This window comes from Melitaea cinxia, chromosome 12 (genome assembly GCF_905220565.1).
Source record: "Melitaea cinxia chromosome 12, ilMelCinx1.1, whole genome shotgun sequence".
In the NCBI taxonomy this organism is placed as follows: Eukaryota; Metazoa; Arthropoda; class Insecta; order Lepidoptera; family Nymphalidae; genus Melitaea; species Melitaea cinxia.
The window spans coordinates 16,054,403-16,067,282 of NC_059405.1; the positions used below are offsets into that span (position 1 = coordinate 16,054,403).

The following is a 12,880-nucleotide window of genomic DNA, read 5'->3' on the forward strand; positions in this document are numbered from 1 at the left end:
CTTAGATTAGTAAGCCTTTTTGTGCCTATTTAGACAGTCGATCTGAAGGAGTAAACTCCAGTCGTGCGTCGGAGTTGACACACACACTTCTTTTAATATACTACAAAGGACACATAGTAAAAAAACAAATTAAATAGCATAAAATAGATCGATCGGTGGATTCTTAACAAGCGTCAACATTACCTGATATCCAGTAAACTATTATGATACAATTATGATATTGGTATGACACGATAGAATTAGTTGAAATTCAAAACTATCACAAAACCATTACGACACCTTTACGTCGCGAATGTACTGAGATTAGTCATAAAACAATAAGTGGTACTAGTAAAACATAAAGTATACATATCACTATTATGTGAATTTCGTAAGGCTACTTAAAGATAAGGTCAAATGAGAGTCAGTGAACATGAACATACTTCTAGCACTGCGTACAGCAACATAGACCAAGACTTTTTAACCGACTTCCAAAAAAGGAGGAGGTTCTCAATTCGACTGTATTTTTTTTTTATGTATGTTACATCAGAACTTTTGACTCGGTGGAGCGATTTCGACAAATTTTCTTTTAATCGACAGGTGGTGTGTGCCAATTGGTCCCATTTAAATTTGTTTGAGATCTAACAACTACTTTTCGAGCTATATCTAATAATGCGTTTTTACTTGTCGCTTTTTTCGTCGACCTACATTGTATTATACCGCATAACTTTCTACTGGATGTACGGATTTTAATAATTCTTTTTTTGTTGGAAAGGAGATATCTCAAGTTTAGTACCATGATAAGGAAACCAGGATCTGATGATGGGATCCTAGAGAAATCGAGGGAAACTCTTGAAAATCCGCAATATCTTTTTACTAGGTGTACCGATTTTGATATTTCTTTTTTTTGTTGGAAAGAAGATATCCCTAGCTTAGTACCATGATAGGGAAACCAGGATCTGATGATGGGATCCCAGAGAAATCGAGGGAACTTCTTGAAAATCCGCAATAACTTTTTATTAGGTGTACCGATTTTAATGATTTTTAATTTAATCGAAAGCCGAAGTTTATCATGTGGTCACATTTAAATTTCATCGAGATCTGATAACTACTTTTTGAGTAATCTTTGATAATGCGTTGTCACTTGAATATTTTTTCGTCGATCTACGTTGTATTACTCGTCGATGTAATTGAAGTCGGTTTTTTTTCGTTTGCGAGCAAACACAATTATATATTCAACTTTCCGTGAACTTTTTTTAAAATACCCTCCACGCACAAGGAGCTAAACAGCCGCTATGGTGTAGTGGTGCGTGTAGGCACTTAAACACCGGCAGTTTGCGGGTTCGATTCTCGCTCGGGATGGATATTTGTCTTTGTACAAATATTTCTTTCCGTTTTGAATTTTGTCTGTTATTGTGGGTCACGCCGGTTACTACCATAAATACTTGATAGCGATCATTACTCATAGTAGAGAATATACCCGCCAACCTGCAGTGGACTGGCGTGGTGTATTGAGCTCCGATCCTTGTCCTACACGGATAAAGAGGCTTATGTCCAACAGTGGGGTGTTACAGGCGCAAGCACGCGACACTCACGTGCAGCAGCACGCGGTAGTGCAGGCGGCGCTCGGGGTGCGCGCACACGAGCAGGCCGGGCGCGTGCGCGCGCAGGCCGGCGGCGCGCGACCAGCCCGATTGGTGCACGCGCACGCGCACGCGCTCGCGCTCGCCCCACAGCAGCGGCTCCTCGCCCACCTCGTAGCACGCCTCCGAGCGGCCCTGCCGGCACATCGCCGTGCTTACTACGCACAACTCGCTTGCTAAGTTACTTGTAATCACTGGGTGAGTAGCGCTTGTTTGCCGACATAGTTGTACCAAAAAAAAAAAACTGTCTCTGCCTATAGGCGGTTTCACTCATGAAATCTTTTTTATACGACTAGAGCGGCAAACAAGCCGTCCTGATGGTAAGCGATTACTGATTAAAAAAAAAACTGTAGCTGAATATGCAACATCAGAAGCATCGCAAGCGCGTTGCATTGCAATCTCTGACCATCCCCGCAACTCTGGCCGCCTTACTCACCACGGGAATACAAGACTCCTTTAAAGCAATATTATTTAATTATAATCTTCTGTAAGGTCGAGGTACTTCCCAGACGGGCTATACAAAATTTTGAGGAGTACATTTTTGGCTGTGCTCTACCTCAGTCAAAGGTCAAAAATATTTACAATATATTGTATTAATATTTCCAAGACGAGATGGTGGATTACTTCTCAAAAACTAAGAAGGTAATAGAGATTCCAGAACCTCAGGTACTGAGTGATAGGGTCTACTACGAGTCCGCTGCCGTGGAAATGTAGGGATAAAAATTAAACTATGTATTATAATGGATCTCTAGAACAAATTTTATTTCAATCATTAAAGTAGTTTTGCATGAAAGAGTAACAAATAATATCCATCCACATGATATATTATACACATGAGTAAGACCGCAATTATGACAAACATGCAATTTTATAGGAAAACGTGCTATTAAACGGACAACTTATATAAGACCTCTATTGCTTAGATCACAAATAAGTACATATAAATAAGTAAGTAGCTTTAAAACTTACCTTAATCTGTAACGGTAACCCGGTCTTATTAATGAGCCAGCAGGGGGCGTACAGAAGTAGTCTCAGATTAGGTCCTTGCTGTAACCTGGCTTTCACTATGAGCCTTTTGTTGCCTCCTTCTGTTTCGCAGTCTGTCGTCATGTTAATCGTTTTCTCTGCCATATCTAAATAACAGTTAAAAGGAAAATTGTTGAGTTTTTTGCCGATTCTTCTCGAAAGAATCTCTGAAACATTCCGAATCGATGGTAGTTTATATAATCATAATTAATTAATAAACAAAATAATATTGAATGTCTTGTAAAATGATGATTTGAAAGCGCTTTTGAAGTTTACTTCGAATTAGGCAATTTTGATTTTGAATTAGAAATGCCAATCGAATACAAATTTCCATAAGTAAAGCTTCAGTTAAGAAATGATTGTCGATATGTGAGGTAGTTACGGATCTCCTTTAGAGATAAGTTTGCCCTTGCCAACTTCCTATATTATAATTACTGTTGTTAAATTATTTAGGGCAATAAAGAATATAATAGGTACCCGGATCGAGAATTTTCACAGAGGAAGAAACATTCGAAGAGTGTTAAAGGCGAAGAAAAGCGAGATAGTCACCAGGGGACAGAGTGAAGCTGCCCGACCAGGGCAGGCCGTGGCAGTGCAGGTGCAGCGCGAGGCGGTGCGCGGCGCGCGGCGCCAGCGCGTGCACGTGCGCGCGCTCGCCCGCCTCGGCGCGCACGCGCAGCGTGCCGCGCGCCAGCTGCAGCGCGTGCGGCAGGCGGTTGTGCACGCGCAGCGGCGCCAGCACGCGCAGCAGCAGGCTGGGCGCCGAGCGCGCGCGCGCCGCCCGCCCGCCCGGCCCTGTCGGGGAGGGTGTTGAGAGCTGTGTCTGTTTGCTTTAATGTTAATATTTTCATCATTTCTGAACACATCGGCAATTATTGTTGCCTTAACTCTCAACGTGGTTCAAATAGTGAAATACTCGTAGTGTTCATTAAATATAGTTTGCAAATTATATCACCAAACGGTTAAAGCATCAAACTTATTTACACTTCACATTTTTTTCTACTTATGAAAAATCGTTTTTTTTTTTTAAATGTTTAATTATTTTTGGCCACTAGCTACCTTCCACTGCTACGACCTTCATAGCGAAAACACTCGGATCGGAGTCATCAACAGCGGGACACACGACGTCCCGAGATGTTCCCAGGTCGTTGATCAGCTCCATCCACCATATACCTTGCGCCGGAGCTTGGTAACTCCTAGAAAATATGCAAAAATGTCATTAACGCGTAAGTCGGTGACGTGATAAATTGGATAAACGATTACTTGTAACATAATCTATTAGCATAAAACTCTCAACATTCTCACGGACTTGGGACTGTTGCGATTTTGGATAGAACAGCTAACGTGAAAACTATGTGATCGCTCCTCAACTCGAGCGTGAATACAGAAGTTTTACTTCAAAAACGAGCGTGCCACACGACTGAAGTAAAACTTATTTAACTCCATCCAACTTCCCTCTCAAATTCCGTTCGCCCCGCCCCACACTTCCCAAGCGGAGCGTGCCCAAGAAGCCTTAGTTCAGGAACTCACTCGAAGTTGGCGGGCGCGAGGAAGAGTTTGCAGTGGTGCGCGACGAGCAGCGGCACGGTGTGCGTGTCGTGCGGCGCTAGCACGGCCAGGCGCGCGAGGCCCGCGAAGGGGTTCCGCAGCGCGCCCAGCGCGGGCCCGCCCGCCGCCTCCAGCTCGGCGCGCCGGTACAGCAGCTCCAGCGCGTACGACGTCTCGTTGCGGACCTGAGGGCGTTAACGCCGCTCCACTGTAGTGGTGCGAATACTCGCCTAAGATAGGACGGCTTGCAGGTTCGAATCCCGCTCGGGGTGATTATTTATATTTGTACAAATATTTCTGTCCGGTTCAGATCTGTCCTTGTGGGTCTCCCCACCTTGCCTCGGTGAGCACGTTAAGCCGTCGGTCTCGGTTGTTATCATAAAAACTTGCGGCAATTATTTCTACGTTATAAGCCTTACCTGCAGCGGTGATCGTACGACTATCTTCTTTTTGTTGTATTTGGACGTCCTCTCTACTACGATGTAGTAACGGGTTCCGTTCTTGCTCGGGTGTAAAACGTGAAGCTTCGATACTGATCTTTGAGGACATACGATCTGTGAAACATAAATTCAGACGACTGGATTATAAATACCATACTAAATTTAGATTAGCGACTGTTATTGATTTTAATTTTTTTTTTTTTTTTTTTGTCTTAGGATTTAAAATGATAAAATTATGAACTATGTTTTGAGAGTAAAAGTGAATGAAATGAAGTGATGAAGAATCTACTTCGAAATTTTCAAATAACGAGTGTAAGCTCAGACGCTCAGAGGTTATAAAAAAAATGTTTATAAAAAATACGTAGATTTTGAAGATACCAAGTGATGCCAAGACAGGAAATATCTTGCTCAAATTTTGAATCAACTTACAGATAAATAATACTGTTTTCAAGTAGCATTATGGTCCTGTGGCGAGTAAGATGCTCAGAGCTCCTGGGCAAGGTCAAAGGTCGGCAACGCGATAGTGACGCTTCTGGTGCTGAAGGGGTCTATAGACTACGGTAACCGCTCACCATTACGTGACCCGTTTGCTTGTTTGCCAACCTAGTCGTATAAAAAAATCTTTTTATGAGGCACCCTACGCTCGTTTGCCACCCTTGTCAATCATTGACTCATTGTCAATCATTGGCCTTAATCCATCTATTGTAGACGATTTAGACAGTGTCAGACAGACACTGTGTCGCCTAGGACACTCTTCAGGAAAACGCAGAATTGCTTAAGCTCTGCGTCACCTTCTCGACCTCACTGGCTAGGCCCACAGGAACGACGATACGTGTGGAGTCGATACGTGTGGAGCCAGTTCGGCTGCAGGAGTCTTTCGCATTTTAGAGACGAATGCTTAACGGAGACCCCATGCCGGGTTTCAAATGAAGTTTTCCTTCTCCAGGACCCTGATGATTTTGAGCCAGATTTATCACTCGGTCGTCTTTTACGACCCCCACGAGAAGAAAGGGGGTGGTACTATTCTACTCGGCCGACACCACACGGCAAACCTTGTAGTACATATATATAAATGGCTTACATTGAGCGGATCGAAGTCGTGCAAGCGGATGGACAGCGTCAGGTCGGCGCGGCGAGGGCCGGGCGGGGCGGCGGGCGGGGCGGCGGGGGGCGGCGCGCCCAGAGCGCACGTGGCCGGGAACCCGCCCTCGAAGCTGGTGGCGGGAAGGGCGGGTTAAAGCACAGGTTCACTTTGGTATTGTTTCATTTATACATATTGCAGAGCTTAAGGAATTAAAGCAAACAGAAATTCAACAGATCGTTTATACGGTGAAAGTATTAACTATAATCAGCAGAATGTACAATGATAATATAGGTAGGTGTGATACTTAGTAGGCCAAATTTCTGTTCATTTTAGTTGCTTAAAATTTGCAATAAAAATATATATATTTTTTAACATATTTTTAACCGACTTCCAAAAAAGGAGGAGGTTCTCAATTCGACTGTATTTTTTTTTATGTATGTTACATTAGAACTTTTGCCCGTGTGGACCGATTTCGACAATTTATTTTTTAATCGAAAGGTGGTGTGTGTCAATTAGTCCCATTTAAATTTATTTGAGATCTAACAACTACTTTTCGAGTTATATCTAATAATGCGTTTTTACTTGATGCTTTTTTCGTCGACCTACGTTGTATTATCCCGCATAACTTTCTACTGGATGTATCGATTTTGATAATTCTTTTTTGTTGGAAAGGAGATATCCCTAGTTTAGTACCATGATAAGGAAACCAGGATCTGATGATGGGATCCCAGAGAAATCGAGGGAAACTTTTAAAAATCCGCAATAACTTTTTACTGGGAGAACCGATTTTGATAATTCTTTTTTGTTGCAAAGAAGATATCCCTAGTTTAGTAACATGATAATGAAACCAGGATCTGATGATGGAATCTCAGAGAAATCGAGGGAAACTCTTGAAAATCCGCAATAACTTTTTAATGGGTATACCGATTTTAATAATTTTTAATTTAATCGAAAGCTGGTGTTTGTCATGTGGTCACATATAAATTTTATTGAGATTTGATAACTACTTTTAGAGTAATCTTTGATAACGCGTAGTTACTGACAATTTTTTCGTCGATCTACGTTGTATTACTCGTCGATGTAATTGAAGTCGGTTTTTTTTTCGTTTGCGAGCAAACACAATTATGTAAAGTAGATATTAAATCATCAGCTAATTTTACTACAGTATAAACTTAAGACAATGATTAGTTAATTGACAGTAATTACATATTGGTTTTTAATGTTTACGCGAATTTCACTCATTATAATGAAACATACGTTTTCGGATTTTACTTCCTCCCGTGAACATGGTTACTGTGAAATGTCCGAAACGTCGGGCATCTAAAAAATTTAATAAAACGCGATAAAACCCGAAAACCTTGTTTCATAATAATAATTAATAGAGTAGGAAAAAATGCTCCATAAGTTTCATAGATATATGAAATGAGAAATGACAATATAAAAATACTTATCTTGACATGGGTGTCCATGAGGTAGGAACCTCTGTGTTTTAAATAGCACATGAAATCAACGTACTCAATTGTTATCATAATATTGACAACTATCGCTACTCATGACAGGATATTTTGCATTGGAATATTACAGTAGAATAAACTCCGAACCCGTGTCACAATTACGACTTAAGTTCAAGCAACTGATTTCAATAAACTTCAAAAATAATATTTCCATTACCAGTCCCACTCGTCACTTATGTCGGTCATCTCTTGTTTGGTCTCCTTTTCCACATCGTCCAGTAAATCAGCGCCAGATACGTCGCAACCTTATAGACAACATTAGACAATCAGCTTAACGATTTCATCTTAAGTTAATTAATATAAATGTAACATATTAAATTTAATTTAATAAAAATAGTCAATCAAATACGTATTATTGGGATAACTCAAATACAATTAGTTAAATATCGTTAAAATCTATAGAACCAAATGGCACAGAAGTTTGAAGTTAGTTAAAATTATAAAATAACAATTTTTGTCACTAAGTTCTAAGTATTGTTACCAGGTGTGCTAGCTCTGCTAGAGTGGTCGTAGTCAGCGACGGCTAGCACGCGATCGTTACCCGCCAGGTCGGTTTCGGCGCTCGTGCGTAATACCACCGTTGAGCCCGGACCTGCGAATGAGCAATAAAAAAACTTATTATTAATAATTGCGTTTGCTCGCAAACGAAAAAACCCGTCTTCTATGACATCAAAAAAAAATTGTCAAGTAAAGATAAGTCAAAAAGTGCTAGTCAGATCTCAAACATATGTATTTGAAATATATACCATATGGCATGCAACGCCTTTCGATTCAATGTGACCATGTGACTAGGACCAGCTTTCGATTAAAAAAAGAATCATCGAAATCGGTCCATCCTGTAAAAAGTTATGAGGTATACTACAACGATGGCCGACGAAAAAACAATCAAGTAAATAAGGATTTTTAGATAAAACTCAAAATTGTTTGTCCGATCTACATTAAATTTATACATAACACATAGCAAGCACTACCTTTAAAAAAAAATCATTGAAATCGGTCGACCCAGTCAAAAGTTCTGAGGTAACGTACATAAAAAAAAATCTGTTGAATTGAGAACCTCCTCCTTTTTGGAAGTCAGGTAACAAATGACAATTTCACTGAGATTATTTAATTGCCTTTCTACATTAAAAATTAGATTTGTAGCACCTTATAGAGGTAGTACAGTATAATTTTTAATTCTGTTTTACCAATGTCATTTATCAGTTGTAAGCTGCTGTCAGCGACTACTATAGCTGACACCGCTGCCGTGCGGTCTGTGATAGCGTTGGACAGCGCTTGCAGTGCTCGCACTGCTGCTGGAGTTACAGTGAAGTTTAATGGCGATTTCGCTTCAAGCGCTATGTAGGTACAAAGACGCAATTCTTCTATTGATGACTCGACACTATCTTCACGTTCAGGTTCCTGTGAATGAAAAATATTTTACCCAATTTTTCAACCTTCATGCCCTAGAAATTTCTTTGAATCTTTTTATATCACATATCTGAATATATGATATAAAGAGATTCAAAGAAACTGACTGATCAAGTCAGTAGCTTGCTTAGTTGATTATTAAGTTTTTGAATAACCTGTAATTAATCGTATTATTAAATTGAAAGGATTTTTTGTTTTTATTTTACTACTTTTTTAATTATTTTATTGAATTTACGGACTTAAGTCCTACACAGGCTCGCCTGTCAAAATCTGAAGCAGCTTGACTGAAAATTACATACTCAAATAATGCCATATTTCTGTTGCGAGTAAGATATCCAGGGTTATACTTTAGATATGTAGTGTTAATAAGGTCGCTAACGCACTTGTGATTGTTCCAGATGTTACAGGAGTAACGTAAACGTAACGTTAACGGTAACCGTTTAACATCTGGGGTACCGTACTCATGATTGCCACTCTGATATAACAAAATTCTAGTTTACCTGAACAGTGACACTCTTAGGTTCCACTTTTTTCTTCTCATCACCATCAGTATACGTCTCAGGTTTGTCGTCCTCTTCGATTTCTCTGTCACTCAGTTCAACCTCACTCTGCTCTGGAGCTGATGAGTCTTCGTCATTGCTCAGTTCATCTATGCTCGAGTCACTGCTAAATATTTCGAATACAATTTTTTACTTTGACATCTGCGTTGAATTTATTATTAGTATGCCACAATTATTAAGAGAAATTTTAAAAGAGTACATTTAAATTTTTTTTAGAGTATAAATTCTTTTTAAATCTTCTTTATAAACTAGCCGTGCCCGCGACTTCGTCGGCGTGGAATTTAACAAAAAAGTTATTGTTCAGCTCGCAGAGTTATTAAAAAAATAAATTTCTAAAATAAAAGTAGCCTAAGTTACTCCTTATTGCATCAGCTATCTGCCAGTGAATGTTCCTTCAAAATCGGTCCAGCCGTTTCAGAGATTAGCCGGAACAAATAGATAGACAGACAGAGAAACAGAAATTGTAAAAAATGTTATTTTTGTATATGTACCGTGTATACATCTGTATCCGTGTACACATATGCATTTATTAAAAATCCAGTAATTTTAATATTACAAACAGACACTCCAATTTTATTTATTTGTATGTTGACTGTTAAATGACTACCTAAGTAAATATAATATTTTGCGAGATATTCTCCTTTTAATATGTTATTTCTATTATTTCTTCCATTGTAATTTTGTTTTTCAAAGGCTAGAAATAGCTTAGCCTCAAATACTTACTCTGTGAACAAATGTCCAATAGCGTTGGACAATTTATCATTCATTCCATTTTCATTATCTGAATCAGACTCCTCGAGGTCCAGAGCTTTCAAGAAAGACATATTGCAAGTGTTTATATCGACATTATAGCTCCTATTCCGTTTCCCATTAGGATTCCTTATGAAAACCATTTCGTTATCCGTATCTGCCTCATCTGCAGATGTCTCAGATTCAAATTCGTTTTTCTTCTTTGATTTCCTAGGAGGTTCTGCTGGTACGTTATCAGACGTGGTTTCTTCTTGATTTTTAGTGGATAGTTGAGAAGACATCGGGAAGGATTTTGCCTGAAAAGATTTTATAAGCCTTAAACAATAGCAAACAATTTGTAAACTTCTAAAACTGATACAACTGTGATGAATGAAAACAGAAAATTTATGAATAGATTGAATTTTAATACAAATAATAAAAAATTGCCCAAAGACAATCAGCAAAAAATTGTTAAGTTTTTCCGGCACACATAATAACACTTATTAAATTTTAAAAGCATTCAAGATATCTTCTAGAGGACCCTTTTGCGGCAACGCACATAAAGGCACAATGGGTAGGTTACCTAAGACGTCATATTAAAATGTAACAATGTTAAACAGAATTTTATTTTAAAATGTTCCTTAATTTTGCTGCAATGAATTTGTGATTTTTTCATTTCATTTTATTTGATAAATTTTCATTTTGTTGATGTCGGGTACAGAATAATTTATTTATTAATATATTTATGTACGATACATCAGAGTGATCTAATTGAGGTAATGCACAGAGATATAACTAGCTCAAAATCTGGAGCGGGCCACATCCGATAAGATCGATAAGATCACAACTAAATAATACTTCTTTCATGTATTGTTATGTTCCTGTGGTGAGTGAGGTGGCAATAGCTCCTGGAAAGGATCGAGACTAATCTATAAACTACGATAACCACATACCACAACGTGAACTGTACGCTAATTGCCGACTTATGCGATAGGTCTTATCGTATAAAGAAAATACAAAATGGACCTGGAACAACGTGGCACAAATCTCCCAGGAGCGCTGTACGTTGTCCTGCAGCAGGGGTTCCAGCGTGGGCTCCCACACACCCAGCCGCTCGTTGTAGCAGTGCGCCTGCGCCGACAGCCAGCCACTGCCGTGAAGCTGTCGTGACCAGTCGTGTAGCTTCAGCTCGCTTGATAACTGCAAAACAGTTACTTGGTAACACTGAATTTCCTAAAGAATAACACAAGATTAAAATCATATTTGTCTTAATGTGATCCAGTCAAATAATAAACTCAAATTGATAAAACTCCAGAATAACGCGATATTTTAGCTATTGCAGACTACTAGATCGTTCAATAAGTCCCGAGACTAACCTGGAAATGGCGCATATATTAAAAACTCTTTTGATTTTTAAAAAGTACTGGCTATCAATACAAGAATATGTGTCAAATTTTTAAAAATGGAACAATAAATTATTGATTTTGAAACATTTAAGTGACGCTACGGTTGTAATTTCGATACAATGGATAAAAACGTGTTTCGCGTGTTGATAAAACATTGTTTTTTAATGGGAAAAAATACCGTTGAAGCACAGCAATGGCTTATAAAATGTTATGCAGGATAAGCTCCCTCTAAAGCAACCATTTGTCGGTGGTATGCCGACTTCAAACGCGGTCGCATGGACACCAATGATGGGGAACGCTCAGGTCGTCCAAATGTAGCAGTGACTCAACAAAATATTAACCAAGTCCTCAAAATCGTATTGGAAGATCGGAAGGTAAAAGTGCGAGAGATAGCCGAGATAGTGAAGATTTCAGCTGGTAGTGTTTTCACTATTTTACATAAAAATTTGGCCATGAAAAAGCTTTTTTCTAAGTGGGTGCCGCGTTTGCTTACAACTAACCAAAAGGAACAACGTATCAATGATTCAGAGCGATGTTTGACGCTGATGAATCATAATAAAAAAGATTTTTTACTTCGGTATGTAACAATGGATGAAACCTGGATATACCATTTCACTCCGGAATCCAATCGGCAGGCAGCGGAGTGGAGAGCGGCTGGTGAAAGCCGCCCGAAGCGTCCAAAGACTCAGAAATCGGCCGGTAAGGTTGTGGCGTCTATATTTTGGGATGCGCATGGAATACTTTTCATCGACTACCTTGAAAAAGGGCAAAATATAAATAGTGACTATTACATGTGCTTATTGGAGCGACTGAAGTACGAAATTGCGGATAAACGGCCTCACATGAACAAAAAGAAAGTGGTGTTTCACCAGGACAACGCGCCTTGTCACAAGTCCGTGAGAACGATGGCCAAAATTAACGAATTGGGCTTCGAATTGCTTCCTCATCCCCCTTATTCGCCAGACTTGGCCCTCAGCGATTACTGGCTATTTGCAGACCTCAAAAAAATGCTTCAGGGTAAGAAATTTGACTCAAATAGTGAAGTTATCGCAGCAACGGAGGCTTATTTTGAAGCCAAAGACAAATCGTTCTACACACATGGGATAGAAAAGTTAGAAAAGCGTTGGAGGGACTGTATCGCTCTTGGAGGAGACTATGTTGATGAATGAAAATTAATTTTATAAAAAAGACCTTTTTTTAGTACTTAGTCTCGGGACTTATTGAACCACGTGTTAGTTACTTAAATGTTCAATGTCTAAAATATACAGAAATAGTCAAACATTGACGAAATATAAATTAGAAGATAAAAGAGCGACAATAGCAATTCAAAATTAAAATCGTCTTTTTCTTAATGTGATCTAGTCAAATAATAAACTTATTATTTAACTTATAATATTTTAGTTGTAAAAGCGATTGTAACTTAGAGACATACAAAAAATTTCTAGAAAAGGTCGAATCAAAATTTTTATCGACTTCCTTCAGTTTTATCGCCGATCTCAATTATTACAATAAGCGTTTCACACTCAGTGCCCAGTGTTTGC

At 39.1% G+C, this 12,880-nt stretch overlaps 1 protein-coding gene across 1 annotated transcript in view; it reads right to left on the minus strand.

Moving 5' to 3' along the window:
- LOC123658292 (vacuolar protein sorting-associated protein 13A-like) overlaps positions 1 to 12,880 on the minus strand; it is a 51,398-nt gene that overhangs the window by 16,905 nt on the left and 21,613 nt on the right. Inside the window, exons 29-41 of the mRNA XM_045593729.1 lie at positions 10,960 to 11,133; positions 9,928 to 10,250; positions 9,145 to 9,310; positions 8,422 to 8,635; positions 7,716 to 7,826; positions 7,392 to 7,479; positions 5,718 to 5,850; positions 4,616 to 4,750; positions 4,179 to 4,381; positions 3,708 to 3,844; positions 3,198 to 3,443; positions 2,592 to 2,755; positions 1,575 to 1,757 (exon numbers count right to left, since the gene is read on the minus strand). Of these exons, the coding sequence (XP_045449685.1) occupies positions 1,575 to 1,757; positions 2,592 to 2,755; positions 3,198 to 3,443; positions 3,708 to 3,844; positions 4,179 to 4,381; positions 4,616 to 4,750; positions 5,718 to 5,850; positions 7,392 to 7,479; positions 7,716 to 7,826; positions 8,422 to 8,635; positions 9,145 to 9,310; positions 9,928 to 10,250; positions 10,960 to 11,133 (2,277 nt within the window). The remainder of the gene's footprint in view (positions 1 to 1,574; positions 1,758 to 2,591; positions 2,756 to 3,197; positions 3,444 to 3,707; positions 3,845 to 4,178; positions 4,382 to 4,615; positions 4,751 to 5,717; positions 5,851 to 7,391; positions 7,480 to 7,715; positions 7,827 to 8,421; positions 8,636 to 9,144; positions 9,311 to 9,927; positions 10,251 to 10,959; positions 11,134 to 12,880) is intronic.